At 44.1% G+C, this 15924-nt stretch overlaps 1 protein-coding gene across 1 annotated transcript in view; it reads right to left on the bottom strand.

The window, feature by feature from the left end:
- The window catches only part of LOC138671999 (polymeric immunoglobulin receptor-like), a 128026-nt gene extending 113480 nt beyond the window's left edge, over positions 1-14546 (bottom strand). The window contains exon 1 of the mRNA XM_069760087.1: positions 14468-14546. Coding sequence (XP_069616188.1) covers positions 14468-14510 — 43 coding nt within the window. The 5' untranslated portion in view covers positions 14511-14546. The remainder of the gene's footprint in view (positions 1-14467) is intronic.
- Positions 14547-15924: the final 1378 nt, after the last annotated feature.

Raw genomic sequence — 15924 nt, 5'->3', positions numbered from 1 at the left:
CTATCCTCAGTCTGTTTAGTAAGTCTGGCCTCCCTTTGCTGAAACCTGTTTCATTTCTGTGTTTGTGACTTTCATCTTAAGTCACAGTCAATATATGTGGGTGGCTGCCTTTTCCTTTGGGGAATTTCTCTGAGGCAAGGTAGGTTTTATTTTCTATCTTTAGGGCTAGTTAGCTCTTAGGCTGTGAAGGTCGTGAAGGTCTAGGTCGTGTTAGGTACGCTCCACGGCTATTTCTAGTTGTGTGATAGGATTAGGGGTTGCGGTCAGCAGAGCTCCCACTTCCCAGAGCTTGTCCTGTGTGAGTTTAACCATCAGGTCGTTCCGGGTACTCCTAACCACCAGGTCCATAACAGTACAGCTGGCCCAAAGTATTAATGCATCTCAATAGAGGGATAAGAGAAGTTCTGAGACCATTTTTTTTTCTCTGCAGTGTTTTTTGTCTTTCTTTTCCCCTAAACCTCTGGGTGGTTCAGGACACAGGTGTAGATATGGACATTCAAGGTCTGTCCTCTTGTGTGGATCATCTCACTGCAAGGGTACAAAACATTCAAGATTTTGTGGTTCAGAATCCGATGTTAGAGCCTAGAATTCCAATTCCTGATTTGTTTTCTGGGGATAGATCTAAGTTCCTGAATTTCAAAAATAATTGTAAACTGTTTCTAGCTTTGAAACCCCGCTCCTTTGGTGACCCCGTTCAACAAGTAAAAATCATTATTTCTTTGTTGCGTGGTGACCCTCAAGACTGGGCATTTTCCCTTGCGCCAGGAGATCCTGCATTGCGTGATGTAGATGCGTTTTTTCTGGCGCTTGGATTGCTTTATGATGAACCAAATTCAGTGGATCAGGCAGAGAAAATCCTGCTGGCTTTGTGTCAGGGTCAGGATGAAGCGGAGGTGTACTGTCAGAAGTTTAGAAAGTGGTCTGTGCTTACTCAGTGGAATGAGTGTGCCCTGGCGGCAATTTTTAGAAAGGGTCTTTCTGATGCCCTTAAGGATGTCATGGTGGGATTTCCCATGCCTGCTGGTCTGAATGAGTCTATGTCTTTGGCCATTCAGATCGATCGGCGCTTGCGTGAGCGCAAAGCTGTGCACCATTTGGCGGTATTCTCTGAGCATAGGCCTGAGCCTATGCAATGCGATAGGACTTTGACCAGAGCTGAATGGCAAGAACACAGACGTCGGAATGGGCTGTGTTTTTATTGTGGTGATTCCACTCATGCTATCTCCGATTGTCCTAAGCGCACTAAGCGGTTCGCTAGGTCTGCCACCATTGGTACGGTACAGTCTAAATTTCATTTGTCCGTTACTCTGATTTGCTCTCTGTCGTCCTATTCTGTTATGGCATTTGTGGATTCAGGCGCTGCCCTGAATTTGATGGACTTGGAGTTTGCCAGGCGCTGTGGTTTTTTCTTGGAGCCCTTGCAGTATCCTATTCCATTGAGAGGAATTGATGCTACGCCTTTGGCCAAGAATAAGCCTCAGTACTGGACTCAATTGACCATGTGCATGGCTCCTGCACATCAGGAGGATATTCGCTTTTTGGTGTTGCATAATCTGCATGATGTGGTCGTTTTGGGGTTGCCATGGCTACAGGTTCATAATCCAGTATTGGATTGGAAATCTATGTCTGTGTCCGGCTGGGGTTGTCAGGGGGTACATGGTGATGTTCCATTTTTCTCAATTTCGCCTTCCACTCCTTCTGAAGTCCCTGAGTTTTTGTCAGATTACCGGGATGTATTTGAAGAGCCCAAATCCGGTGCCTTACCTCCTCATAGGGATTGCGATTGTGCTATTAATTTGATTCCTGGTAGTAAGTTTCCTAAGGGCCGACTGTTCAATTTATCTGTGCCAGAACACGCCGCTATGCGGAGTTATATAAAGGAATCCTTGGAGAAAGGTCATATTCGCCCGTCGTCATCACCGTTGGGAGCAGGGTTCTTTTTTGTGGCCAAGAAGGATGACTCTTTAAGACCTTGTATTGATTACCGTCTTTTTAATAAGATCACAGTCAAATTTCAGTACCCTTTGCCGCTGCTGTCTGATTTGTTTGCTCGGATTAAGGGGGCTAGTTGGTTCACCAAGATAGATCTTCGAGGGGCGTATAATCTTGTGCGAATTAAACAGGGCGATGAATGGAAAACAGGATTTAATACGCCCGAGGGCCATTTTGAGTACCTGGTTATGCCGTTCGGGCTTTCTAATGCTCCATCTGTGTTTCAGTCCTTTATGCATGACATCTTCCGAAAGTACCTGGATAGATTCATGATTGTATATTTGGATGATATTTTGGTCTTTTCAGATGATTGGGAGTCTCATGTGAAGCAGGTCAGAATGGTGTTCCAGGTCGTTCGTGCGAATTCCTTGTTTGTGAAGGGGTCGAAATGTCTCTTTGGGGTTCAGAAGGTTTCATTTTTGGGTTTCATTTTTTTCCCCTTCTACTATCGAGATGGACCCTGTTAAAGTTCAGGCCATTTATGATTGGACTCAGCCGACATCTGTGAAGAGCCTGCAGAAGTTCCTGGGCTTTGCTAATTTTTACCGTCGCTTCATCGCTAATTTTTCTAGTGTTGCTAAACCGTTGACTGATTTGACCAAGAAAGGTGCTGATGTGGTCAATTGGTCCTCTGCGGCTGTAGAGGCTTTTCAGGAGTTGAAGCGTCGTTTTTCTTTTGCCCCTGTGTTGTGCCAGCCAGATGTTTCGCTCCCATTTCAGGTCGAGGTTGATGCTTCTGAGATTGGAGCAGGGGTTGTTTTGTCGCAAAGAAGTTCTGATGGCTCGGTGATGAAACCATGTGCCTTCTTTTCTAGAAAATTCTCGCCTGCTGAGCGCAATTATGATGTTGGCAATCGGGAGTTGTTGGCCATGAAGTGGGCATTCGAGGAGTGGCGACATTGGCTTGAATGAGCCAAGCATCGCGTGGTGGTCTTGACGGATCACAAGAATTTGACTTGGGGGGCGTGGTTTGCACGGGAGCAGGAGCAGACCTACTTTACAGGAGCTCCTGTAATTTCCCAGATCCAAGCTACTAAAAAGCTACAAAAAGTGGATTATTTGGGTCCTAAAGCTCTATCAACATGCCTGGAACTGACTCCAAGGAGAATGGACCCAGTCCTGTGAAGAGAAAACCTTCTCCAGGACAGAAATATAGCCGTGGCTCTGGAGGAGTGCTGTCCCTGCAAGGAGGAAAGCATGGAGGATCTGCACAGCTGAAGCCGACACCCTGTCAGACCCCAGCTAAACCAAGGACTCCTGCAGTAAAGCTGATCTCCGGGGTGCAGACCAGCAAGAAAGCTCCCCTTCCAGCTGTGCGGTCACTGGTGAGTGGCAGCAGAAAGAAGCAAGGAGCTGTGGTGGCACTGGGCGCAGGGATGAAGCAAGCAGCAGATGAGAACAAAGAGATGACTCATCCTTTACAGGAGCCCAGCAAGCTGCAGCTGCCCAGTGAAGCACGGAGGAGCAGCCTAAACCACAGGGCACAGGAGTTTGTGCCGAAGACACTGACAGCTGCCGGGACCCGGAGTGAGACCGCGACTCTGACCGCTGAACAGGGGTCACAGAAAGGAATGCCGCTCTATGCAGAGAAAGCAGTAACGGGATCGCCCCAGGGAAGTTTCACACTGGAATTACAAGAGGGAGCGCTGCTGCATATGGAAAGGAGCGACAGGTTGCTGAACCAAGGGAACCTGGATAAAGAAGAATGCGCTACTACTACAGGAGTGGATTATAAAACAAACGGACTTGAGAATGGAGTGGATCAAGGGACTTCTGCGTGGGTAAGCAATGTGCTGCACTACCCCATTTTAAATGAACAGTCATCTCCTTACAATAGCACCGCAGGGGGCTTAGCTGGGTTTACCAGCATTAAGGGGAAACATGACACTACTGAAGTACAATTACAGCACAGCCCTACTGTTGTAAGCCCCCCCTGCCATAACTTCTTAGAGCTGCAGAGAGAGAATCCCAATGAAACACCACTAGGGGAAATATCTAGGAGTCAAAAAATTATAATGGATGATCTTGGGTTTAATTCTGAGTTTTATGAGTCCCTAATTACTTACTTTAATAGAAACAGAGCTACAGGAAGAAAGCAGGAGGGGGAAGAAGTAGAAGATGTAATGACTAATATATCTAACAGCTGTAATGGATCCTTAGAGGGATCAGAGAGTTCAATATCAAACGAGTCATCTGTGAATAGTGAGGGCTTTAATTTCTCTGACTATGAAACGGATAATTATTCCGGATATTCTACATCAAGTGAGGCTCCCTGTGAGTCATCTAAATTGCCTAAAAAGCGCAGCTTTAAAAACTCTTCCCCTGCTTTATTAACATTGGAAGGGATCCCAGCATCTGATGACTATCCAACTGAGGGTTTTATGGTGTATCTCCTCAAATCATTTTTGACCACTATGAATATTTGTGGTAAAGATGTCATCCCTGATCCTAAACAATCATTTAATTCAAAGGCTTCCCAAGCTTTTATAAAAAAGCTTTTCCAAGAGATAATAAAATCTGTAAACTCTGTCACTGAGTCAATCCCCCCTAGCATAGCTACTGGAACTTCACTTGCTCAAGAATCATTTGCATATAAAAACAAACTTGAAAAAAACGAACAAAACTTATCTCAAGCAATCTCTAAGCCTTCAGAATTATTGGAGGGGATTCAGAAAAAAATGGATCTTCTAAAGGCCAATTTAAACAACTTTGAGGATTTTAGAAGGAAGAATAACGTTAAGATCAGGGGTATACCAGATTCAATTCAGGCTTCCCAGTTGGAGAGTTATGTATCATCAATGATCTCTAACTTATTTCCTAACTCTACCGAAGGCCCTCTGATAGAAAAGGTTGTCAGAATACGCAGACCACCCACGCTTCCCAGGGATTTATTATGTGACGTCATTGTTACTTTTTACCCAAATTGGGTCAGGAACGCGCTCTTAGGTATCTCAAAAAATCCGAGATTTCTCTCTTCCCCTTACAAGCAACTGGTTTTTTATAAGGATTTGTCTAAAGTCACTCTCCAAAACAGGAGAGTTTTTTCGCATACCACAAGAGAACTACTGCGTGCAGGCCTCTCTTACTCCTGGACAAGATCATCAACCCTCCGGGTGAGACTTCCGTCAGGTTTATTTCATGTTGCCTCTCCGGACGAGGGTATTGAATTTTTAAAACGCATTGGAATCAGCTCCTCTGAAGCCACATCCAGTTCCCTACCAACAACTTGAAGGGTAACTGTTCTGGTTGAACAATCTACAAAAATCTGTTATTTGACTAGCTGTAACAACTTAATTCCACTTTAAAAGTTTTTTTTTTATTTTTTTTTCGTTACTTGATTGTTTCTTGGATCAAAACCGAACTTTCCTCCACTAGGTCTTAGGGGTGCCATGTGCACTCTGGGACTTGGGCAGGCATTATTTCACACATTATGCGACCTTTAATCTACTTTTATCTCACAGGCTATAAAAAACGTGTATACTAATATTACTGAGCATCATATAATATTGACTTTTCAGCGACGCTATCTGATATTCCACTTATTGTGTTTATAAGTAGGCATCATATTCATACAGTATATCTCTATACTTAGGCTACTTTGAATCCGACATGTATATGGTTGTTTTCTCTTTTAGGCCCAGATATTAAGCAACATTTTTCTTTACTGTAAATGCTTATTATTATTCTACTTCATCGCACAGGCTACTTTAATTCTGACTTGTATACTTTTGTCTATTCTCTTGGGCCTAGTTATTAAGCAACATTTTTCTTTACTGCTAATTCTTATTTTTACTATACTGCATCGCAAGACTAATTTAATTTTCGTCCCTTTGTTAGTGACATATATATGTAGTATATTTAAGCTACCAATTTATGGTCTGTTTTCTAATGCCTGATATTTCATTCCCCATTTCACTTGGGGATTCCTTTCCTTTTCCCTACCCTATGTTTATTTCCTTCCCCTTTCTCTCATTTCTACCTGTTTAAAATTGAAAATACCAATAAAAACGTTTGAAAAACAAGAATTTGACTTATCTCAAGTCTGCCAAACGGTTGAATCCTAGACAGGCTCGATGGTCGCTGTTTTTCTCCCGTTTTGATTTTGTGGTTTCCTACCTTCCGGGCTCTAAGAATGTGAAGGCTGATGCCCTGTCAAGGAGTTTTGTGCCTGACTCTCCGGGTGTTCCTGAGCCGGCGGGTATTCTCAAAGAGGGGGTAATTTTGTCTGCCATCTCCCCTGATTTGCGGCGCGTGCTGCAGAAGTTTCAGGCTGATAGACCTGACCATTGTCCAGCGGAGAAACTGTTTGTCCCTGATAGATGGACTAGTAGAGTTATCTCTGAGGTTCATTGTTCGGTGTTGGCGGGTCATCCTGGAGTCTTTGGTACCAGAGATTTGGTGGCTAGATCCTTTTGGTGGCCTTCTTTGTCACGGGATGTGCATTCTTTTGTGCAGTCCTGTGGGATTTGTGCTCGGGCTAAGCCCTGCTGTTCTCGTGCCATTGGGTTGCTTTTGCCCTTGCCAGTCCCGAAGGGGCCCTGGACACATATCTCTATGGATTTTATTTCGGATCTCCACGTCTCTCAAAAGATGTCGGTCATTTGGGTGGTTTGTGATCGCTTCTCTAAGATGGTCCATTTGGTACCCTTGTCTAAATTGCCTTCCTCCTCTGATTTGGTGCCATTGTTTTTCCAGCATGTGGATCGTTTGCATGGCATTCCGGAGAACATCGTTTCTGACAGAGGTTCCCAGTTTGTTTCGAGGTTTTGGCGGTCCTTTTTGTGCTAGGATGGGCATTGATTTGTCTTTTTCCTCGGCTTTCCATCCTCAGACAAATGGGCAAACTGAACGAACCAATCAGACCTTGGAAACATATCTGAGATGCTTTGTTTCTGCTGATCAGGATGATTGGGTGTCCTTCTTGCCTTTGGCTGAGTTCGCCATTAATAATCGGGCCAGCTCGGCTACTTTGGTTTCGCCTTTTTTCTGTAATTCTGGTTTCCATCCTCGTTTCTCTTCAGCGCAGGTTAAGCCTTCGGACTGTCCTGGTGTGGATACGGTGGTGGACAGGTTGCAGCAGATTTGGACTCATGTGGTGGACAATTTGACATTGTCCCAGGAGAAGGCTCAACGTTTCGCTAACCGCCGGCGCTGTGTTGGTCCCCGACTTCATGTTGGGGATTTGGTTTGGTTGTCATCTCATCATGTTCCTATGAAGGTTTCCTCTCCTAAGTTTAAGCCTCGTTTCATTGGTCCGTATAAGATTTCTGAAGTTCTCAATCCTGTGTCATTTCGTTTGGCCCTTCCAGCTTCTTTTGCCATCCATAATGTGTTCCATAAGTCGTTATTGCGGAGATACGTGGCGCCTATGGTTCCCTCCGTTGATCCTCCTGCCCCGATGTTGGTCGAGGGGGAGTTGGAGTATGTGGTGGAGAAGATTTTGGATTCTCGTATTTCGAGACGGAAACTCCAGTACCTGGTCAAGTGGAAGGGTTATGGTCAGGAAGATAATTCCTGGGTTTTTGCCTCTGATGTTCATGCTGCCGATCTAGTTCGTGCCTTTCATTTGGCTCATTGTTATGAAAGGTAATTCTGTACCACAATGGACATAGAGGTCAGCGCACATACAGTGACCTGGCAATAACCCAAAAAACAAGAACGAGCTCTGAGACGTGGGAACTCTGTTGACCGCAATCCCTAATCCTCTCCAACCACACTAAAGGCAGCCGTGGATTGCGCCTAACGCTACCTATGCAACTCGGCACGGCCTGAAAAACTAGCTAGCCTGAAGATAGAAAATAAGCCTACCTTGCCTCAGAGAAATATCCCCAAAGGAAAAGGCAGCCCCCACATATAATGACTGTGAGTTAAGATGAAAAGACAAACGTAGAGATGAAATAGATTTAGCAAAGCGAGGCCCAACTTTCTGAACAGAGCGAGGATAGGAAAGGTAACTTTGCGGTCAACACAAAACCCTACAAAAACCACGCAAAGGGGGCAAAAAGACCCTCCGTACCGAACTAACGGCACGGAGGTACACCCTCTGCGTCCCAGAGCTTCCAGCAAGCAGGAAAAAACAAATAGACAAGCTGGACAGAAAAAAACAGCAACAAATAGCAAAGAATAACTTAGCTATGCAGAGCAGCAGGCCACAGGAACGATCCAGGAGGAGACAGGTCCAATACTAGAACATTGACTGGAGGCCAGGATCAAAGCACTAGGTGGAGTTAAATAGAGCAGCACCTAACGACTTCACCATATCACCTGAGGAAGGAAACTCAGAAGCCACAGTACCACTTTCCTCCACCAACGGAAGCTCACAGAGAGAATCAGCCGAAGTACCACTTGTGACCACAAGAAGGAGCTCTGCCACAGAATTCACAACAGCTCATCCTGATCGGCCTGGGGGCTCTGGTGAGGGTTCGGTGACCCCTCCTCACGGGGGGAGGATACTGTTGTGAATTCTGTTATCGAACTCCCTCCTGTGGTCATGAATGGTACTTCGGCGAGTTCTGTCCATGGACTCCCTTTGGTGGCTGTGAGTGGAGCTGCTGCTTCTGAGGTTCCTTCCACAGGTGACGTAGTTTATTCTTTGGCTGGCTACTCTATTTAACTCCACTCAGATCGTTATTCCATGCCAGCTGTCAATTTTCTTGTACTGGTTCAGTTCGCTCTTGGATCTTTCTGGTGACCTGTGTTGTGAATTCTGTGGTCGAGCTCCCTCCTCTGGTCATGAGTGGTACTTCGGCTGGTTCTGTCTATGAGCTTCCTCTGGTGGATGTGAGTGGGGCTGCGGCTTCTGAGTTTCTTTCCTCAGGTGACGAGGTTAAGTCGTGAGGTGCTGCTCCATTTAACTCCACCTAGTTCTTTGTTCCTGGCCTCCAGTCAATGTTCCAGTATTGGTCTTGCTCTCTCCTGGATCGTCTTGTGGCCTGTCTGCTCTGCATAAGCTAAGTTCTGCTTGTGTTACTTTTGTTTGCTATTTTTTCTGTCCAGCTTGCTATATTGGTTTTTCTTGCTTGCTGGAAGCTCTGGGATGCAGAGGAAGCACCTCCGTGCCGTTAGTCGGTACGGAGGGTCTTTTTGCGCCCTCTGCGTGGTTGTTTGTAGGTTTTTGTGCTGATCGCAAAGCTATCTTTACTATCCTCGGTCTATTCAGTAAGTCGGGCCTCACTTTGCTAAAACCTATTTCACCTCTGTGTTTGTGTTTTCATCTTTACTCACAGTCATTATATGTGGGGGGCTGCCTTTTCCTTTGGGGAATTTCTCTGAGGCAAGGTAGGCTTATTTTTCTATCTTCAGGGCTAGCTAGTTTCTCAGGCTGTGCCCGAGGCGCCTAGGTCTGGTCAGGAGCGCTCCACGGCTACCTCTAGTGTGGTGTGATAGGATTAGGGATTGCGGTCAGCAGAGTCCCCACGTCTCAGAGCTCGTCCTATGTTATTAGTAACTATCAGGTCACTTTGTGTGCTCTTAACCACCAGGTCCATTGTGTTTCTGAATCACCAGTTCATAACAGACCTGTCTACTCCAGCAGAAGCTAAGTCCCTGCTAGTTAATTATTTGTTCATTGTTTCCTTGTCCAGCTGGCTTTCATGATCTTGCCTTGCTAGCTGGAAGCTCTGGGATGCAGAGTGGCACCTCCGCACAGTGAGTCGGTGCGGATTTCTTTTTGCACACTCTGCGTGGTCTTTTTGTAGTGTTTTGTGCTGACCGCAAAGATACCTTTCCTATCCTCAGTCTGTTTAGTAAGTCTGGCCTCCCTTTGCTGAAACCTGTTTCATTTCTGTGTTTGTGACTTTCATCTTAACTCACAGTCAATATATGTGGGGGGCTGCCTTTTCCTTTGGGGAATTTCTCTGAGGCAAGGTAGGCTTTATTTTCTATCTTTAGGGCTAGTTAGCTCTTAGGCTGTGAAGAGGCGTCTAGGTCGTGTTAGGTACGCTCAATGGCTATTTCTAGTTGTGTGATAGGATTAGGGGTTGCGGTCAGCAGAGCTCCCACTTCCCAGAGCTTGTCCTGTGTGAGTTTAACCATCAGGTCGTTCCGGGTGCTCCTAACCACCAGGTCCATAACAGCAATCCATCGTTTTGGACAAAAAATGGATCCTGCAAATGTGCCCGGATACTGCGTTTTTTGCCCATAGACTTGTATTGCAGACAGATCGTGACAAATGGCCACACGTTGCGTCCGTCGTGCACTGGATCCGTTGTGTTTTGGTGGACCGTTGTCACAAAAAAGTTCAATGCAATGTTTTTCTGTACGTCGCGTCCGCCATTTCTGACCGCACATGCGTGGCCGTAATTCCGCCCTCTCCTCCCCAGGACATAGACTGGGCAGCGGATGCGTTGAAAAACTGCATCGGCTGCCCACGTTGTGCACAATTTTCACAACGTGCGTCGGTACGTCGGGCCGTCGCATTGCGACGGCCCCGTACCGACGCAAGTGTGAAAGAAGCCTAACCCTAGCCCTAACCCTAGCCCTAACCCTAAATTTAGCCCCAACCCTAACCCTAACCCTAAATTTAGCCCCAACTCCTCTAGCTGCTGGCTGGCAGATCATGGCAGGAGCACTGTGCATGCACCCGCCATTTTCTTACCGGAGGAAGAAGCCGACGAGCAGGAGGGGATGCAGGAGGACCCAGGGACACCGGTAAGTATAACAGGGTCCCCGAATCCCCCTATTTCTCTGTCCTCTGATGTGCGATCACATCAGGGGACAGAGAATGACACATCCCTTTTTTTATTTTTACGGCCGCCGGTAAACAGTTAATTACCAGCGATCGCAAAAAAGGGGTCGGTAAAAACCGACCACGATCATGTTCTTTGGGGTCTCGGCTACCCCTGGCAGCCGAAACCTCAAAGATCTTCCGGGTGCCGGCCGGCCGGTGCACTGCACATGCGCCTGCCATTTTTTGACCGGAGCAAGATGACGCTGCCCATCGGGAGCCACGAGGAGCACCGGGGGAGACAGGTGAGTATCGGGGGCTATCGGGGACCCCATTTCTCTTTCCTCTGATGTGCGATCACATCGAGGACAGAGAAATTAATTGGGAAATCGCGTTTTGGTTTTTTTGCGACCGCCAGTAAACGGTTAATTACCAGCGATTGCAACCCGGGGGTCGGTATAAAAACCCCGAATCATGTTCTCTGGGGTCTCGGCTACCCCCGGCAACCGAGACCCCAGAGAAAATCCAACTCTGGGTGGCACTATTCACTTTGTCCACAGCGCTGTTAATTAACGGCGCTGTGGTTTAAGTACCCTTAACTGCCGCCGTTAAAAGGAGTATCGGCGGTCGTTAAGGGGTTAAAGAGTAAGACCCCTGATACTTGGGGCCCTATTGTAGGTTTTGTATTGAGGCCCATGAGCTTCAAATGATGCTACTAGTGCTGAAATATCCTACAATATGTCATCCCTGATGGGGAAAAACTCTTTAAAGGATAGATGTTGTACATTTATCAACCACCATAATTTCTGGAGTCCGACAGGGGGTTCATCATCAATAACTGCAGTTTTCTCACTGTGATGTTAAATACATAACTCCAATAAAGAGAGCAGCAGAGTGTAGTTGTGGGTGCAAACCAGTGGGTGCAAACCACAAAAACTCAGATCCTTGGTCTCTTTAGTAGACAGTGCAGCTTAAGCGTAACTTAGAGCACTCAGATAAGTTAAAACAAACAGTATTGTTTGTTCACACGTTTTATACTTTATAATTTATTTTCAGACTTATTTACTCTTTAAAACATACATTTTATTTTGCGATAACTAGAATCATACATTAAACTTTGCACTAGGAAAATCTTTCATATTAGCAAAAAACATGAATTTTAGGTTTTTCAACCAGATAAAAAGTCCGCTTGAATTCCCAATCACCATATTAACACAACACAACTTCTCCGAATTTGCTATCTTTTTTTATTAATATATTAGTATGCAAACTAGACCGTCAGTGAGACGCTTTGTTTCAGTTCACTAGCAGGTTACACTTTGCACATATGCAAATTTTAATGGCAATTTTTTATGCTTGTAGTCTCACGAATATTAGTGATTTTTTGATTTCTAATTGGAGATTCTTTGTTATTGCATAATGTTGAATGTTTAAACATTATTGATAATTAGACTGTTAGTCTTAATTCACATCTGTATTTTAGATTCTGTTTCTTTGTTCTATCATATGAGTAGAATTCAAGCTGTGACAGATCCGTCATATTATGGACATCAATTGCACCCAACAAACCATTGTCTTTTTTTGGAACTTGTAAAGGACTTGTGCAGAACTTCTCAATATGACTGACTAAGTCCTATGCTGGGAGTAATTTTAAATACTTCTCTTCTTACACCACACTTAAAGGGGTATTCTCAAGTTGTCTCTTGAGCAGCTCAAAGCTCTGCAGTCTCCTTGGAGTCTACTTACTTCCTTGTTTCTAGCAAGGTGGGCATTGTTGCTTGAGTGACAGTTCTGTTGAGTAGTAGAGCTGTAGTATTAGGGCTCATACTCACCTGCGAGAAACTCGGATGAGTCTCGCACGTCAATACCCAGCACTACATCCGGCACTCAGAAGCGGAGCGTGCAGCTGCATGTATTCCTATGAGGCTGCACGCTCCGATCTGAGTGGGTATTAACATGCGAGACTCATCCGCGTTTCTCGCAAGTGAGTATGAGCCCTTTGTAGAACTATAAAGGTCAGCACAAGTTCTGCTGTAATACATTCAGCTATCAGTGGCTTGTTCTGGAGTCTGCACTGCTATCACTGTATTTTCAGATAGAGTTAACAGGACATTTGATCAAGCTCATGATGGCTAGAGCTGTCATTGCGAGACCTGATCTGGGAGAAGCTAGGGGCTGATGATTTTGCAATTTTCATAGCAGAATGTCAGGAACTTTGAGGGCTCATTTACAAGCACGTATTTTTGGACCGAGTGCTGTCCATGAAAAAATTGGATGGCACTTGGACCAATGTTATTCATTGGGTCAGTCAAGTTATTTTCACTGACCAAATCTGCGTGTTCAAATTTAGGTAAATCAGATGGGACTCGCCTATTCAAATCTATGGGTGAGTAAAAAGAAATACGGAGATAGAGTATAACATCTGATTTTGACCTATGTAATGTAACTCTGTAACTTAGGAAACTGTAAATGGTCTTGTAAATGATTAATAGCATCTGTAAAAAACAGATTGCACATGGATGACAAGTGATAAAAAAAATTGTCACACTTTTCTGGATGAAACTCACTGATTTTTTTAAAACACCTTTGTGAAGCTACCTTACTTAACCCATGATATCTCGGGTGGCTTTTGGCACAATTCCAGTATCATCTTAAAGCTACGGTCACACGATCAGTATTTGTTCAGTATTGGAAGCCAAAACCAGGAGTGGGTAAAAAATACAGAAGTGATGACGTGTCTCTATTATATTTTTCCTCTGATTGTTCCTCACCTGGTTTTGGCTTCCAAATGCTGACGTAAAATACTGACCAAATACTGAACGTGTGACTGTAGCCTAAACCTGAAAAGTTTCAGCTTTAAAATGAGCCTTTGGATCAATGCTATAGCTGCAAGCCTGGACGAGATATGGTTATTAGTACCTAAGATGGGTCTCATACATTCTTGGCTACTGAGTTGTCACTGTGCAACGACGTGATATACAGCTCTGGCAAAAATTAAGAGACCACTGTAAAATGTTCAGTTTGTCTGATTTTTCTCATTATAGGTATATTTTTTAGTAAAATGTAAATTGTTCTTTTAGTCTATAAACCTCTGACAACATGTCTCCGAATTTCCAGGCAATAAATTTAATATTTTTTTTTTACAAAGAAAAATGGTCAAAATAAAAAACAAAAACAAAAACAGTGCTTTCAGACCTCAAATAATACAAAGAAAACAAGTTCATAATCATTTAGAAACAACAATACCAATGTTTTAACTCAAGAAGAGTTCAGAAATCAATATTTTGTGGAATAACCATGATTTTTAATCACAGCTTTCATGCGTCTTGGCATACTTTCCACCAGTCTTTCACACTGCTCCTGGTGCAAAAATTTAAGAAGTTCTTTGTTTGATGGCTTGTGACTATCCATCATCCTCTTGATTACATTCCAGAGGTTTTCAATGGGGTCCAGGTCTGGAGATTGGGCTGCCCATTACAGAGTTTTCATGTGGTGGTCTCTTATTTTTTTGCCAGAGCTGTATGTCCTTGGCAGGGAAATATCTATAGAGGAGCATGCAGGAATTAAATACATGTAAGTGAATATATTTCTTTAAACTGAATTTGAGATTTCAGCTATAAAAATATTGATTTTTCTCTATTTTTTTTTTTACTAGGTTCCATCATCTTGTGTATTCTTGTGTGATTTATACTAACTTTTTCCAATTTTTCCTCATTGTTTAATGTACAAATAAGGCATATAACCGTAGAATAATAGGCATAGTTTTAACTGTAAAAATTAAGAAAGGTTAACATATGACCATATTCTTACCTGTCCAAACAAAGAGAATTAAAAGTAACCACCAGAAATTCATGCTTCCGTCTTCTTCAGGTGTTTTACGGTAACAATATCAGCGCTTACTACATTAAACAGAGAATAAAAATTAAGAAACCGACAATAGCCATACACACGTGGTGAAACCACTTTTCCTGTTACATGCACACATCAGAGGGCCGTATTAATGGTTTATACTGCCCTAGTTACCGAGTTTGTGTACGCCCCCATCTAGTCAATGAGGTTTTTGTATCAACGTAATTAGACAAGTTTTACATTGTACTTCAAAAGAAAGAAAAGGTGTTTTTCACAATTGGCAATTCTGTTAAAATCTTTAGCCTTACAATATTTTTATATAATTCTCCTCACTTTTTCATCCTAGAAGGGTAGATGTAAATAGCACCAGTTTAAACCCAGCTTTCTTCTTAGGGTTAAACATTATCAGAAATTTTTTATTACAAATTATATTTGGATAGCTGGCACAGATTAATAATTGTTTTGAATACTATGAAATAAGAATATTACAACATTTTGAAAAGTTTATGGTTGATTGAACGTTCACACCATGTTTGTTCTCTATGGCAAATATTTACTCTTTTCTTTTTTTTCTCATTAGTAACTAGAAGTTTTTTTGCTCTTGAAAATAAAACCACCAAGTTATCTTCCTACTGAAGTCAAACAATAGTCCTGCCAAAACAGTGCAAGTAAGGCTACATTCACATTTGCGTTGCGTCGGGCGCAGAGGACGCTGCATGTTGCATTTTTTTCGTGTCCAAAAGCAAGTCAAAAATGGACGCATGCGTCCCAAAACAATGCGTTTTTGCATGCATTTTGCATGCGTTGTGCGTTGTGTCGCCGACGCAACGCCCAACAACGCAAATGTGAACGTAGCCTAAGACAACCAACCTCAATGCTGCCATCACAATCCCTGCCCCCTAAGTGGGGCAGGGGCAGGGAATCTTCTGCCTACATGTTATAAATATAATGCTCCCTTCTAAGTGTCTCCTATGTGATGTAAATATGTACCAGACCACGGGTACCTGCGTTCCGGAGCGGGAACTGAAAAGGCTGCATCCACCTGTTCCCTGGGGAAAGTTTTAGCAAGGCAGACCTTCCTCATGACCGAGGGGGGCAGGGGAATAAAAGGGAAAAGCGCACACAGCAGGGCAGTTTGATGTGAACAGAGGGTAGCGCTCTTTCTTCCCCTCTCCACTGAGTAGCAGCACTGCAACAGGGCCCCACAGTCTGCAGAGGTACCTCTGCCAGGAGAGAAGCCGGGCATGTTGCAGCAGTCGAGAGAGAGACCGCTGCCCTCAGGGAAGCTGGGAGCATCAGCAGCAGCCAGGGAGAGAAGTGCTCCGACCTGTGTGATTATATGCTCTAGTTCCAGTGTCTATGTTATGTATATACAGCAGCCTCAGTGTCTCCTATGTGTTGTGTATATACAGCAGTCC

This window comes from Ranitomeya imitator, chromosome 3 (genome assembly GCF_032444005.1).
Source record: "Ranitomeya imitator isolate aRanImi1 chromosome 3, aRanImi1.pri, whole genome shotgun sequence".
NCBI lineage: Eukaryota > Metazoa > Chordata > Amphibia > Anura > Dendrobatidae > Ranitomeya > Ranitomeya imitator.
This window is presented reverse-complemented; position numbering and strand designations above follow the sequence as displayed.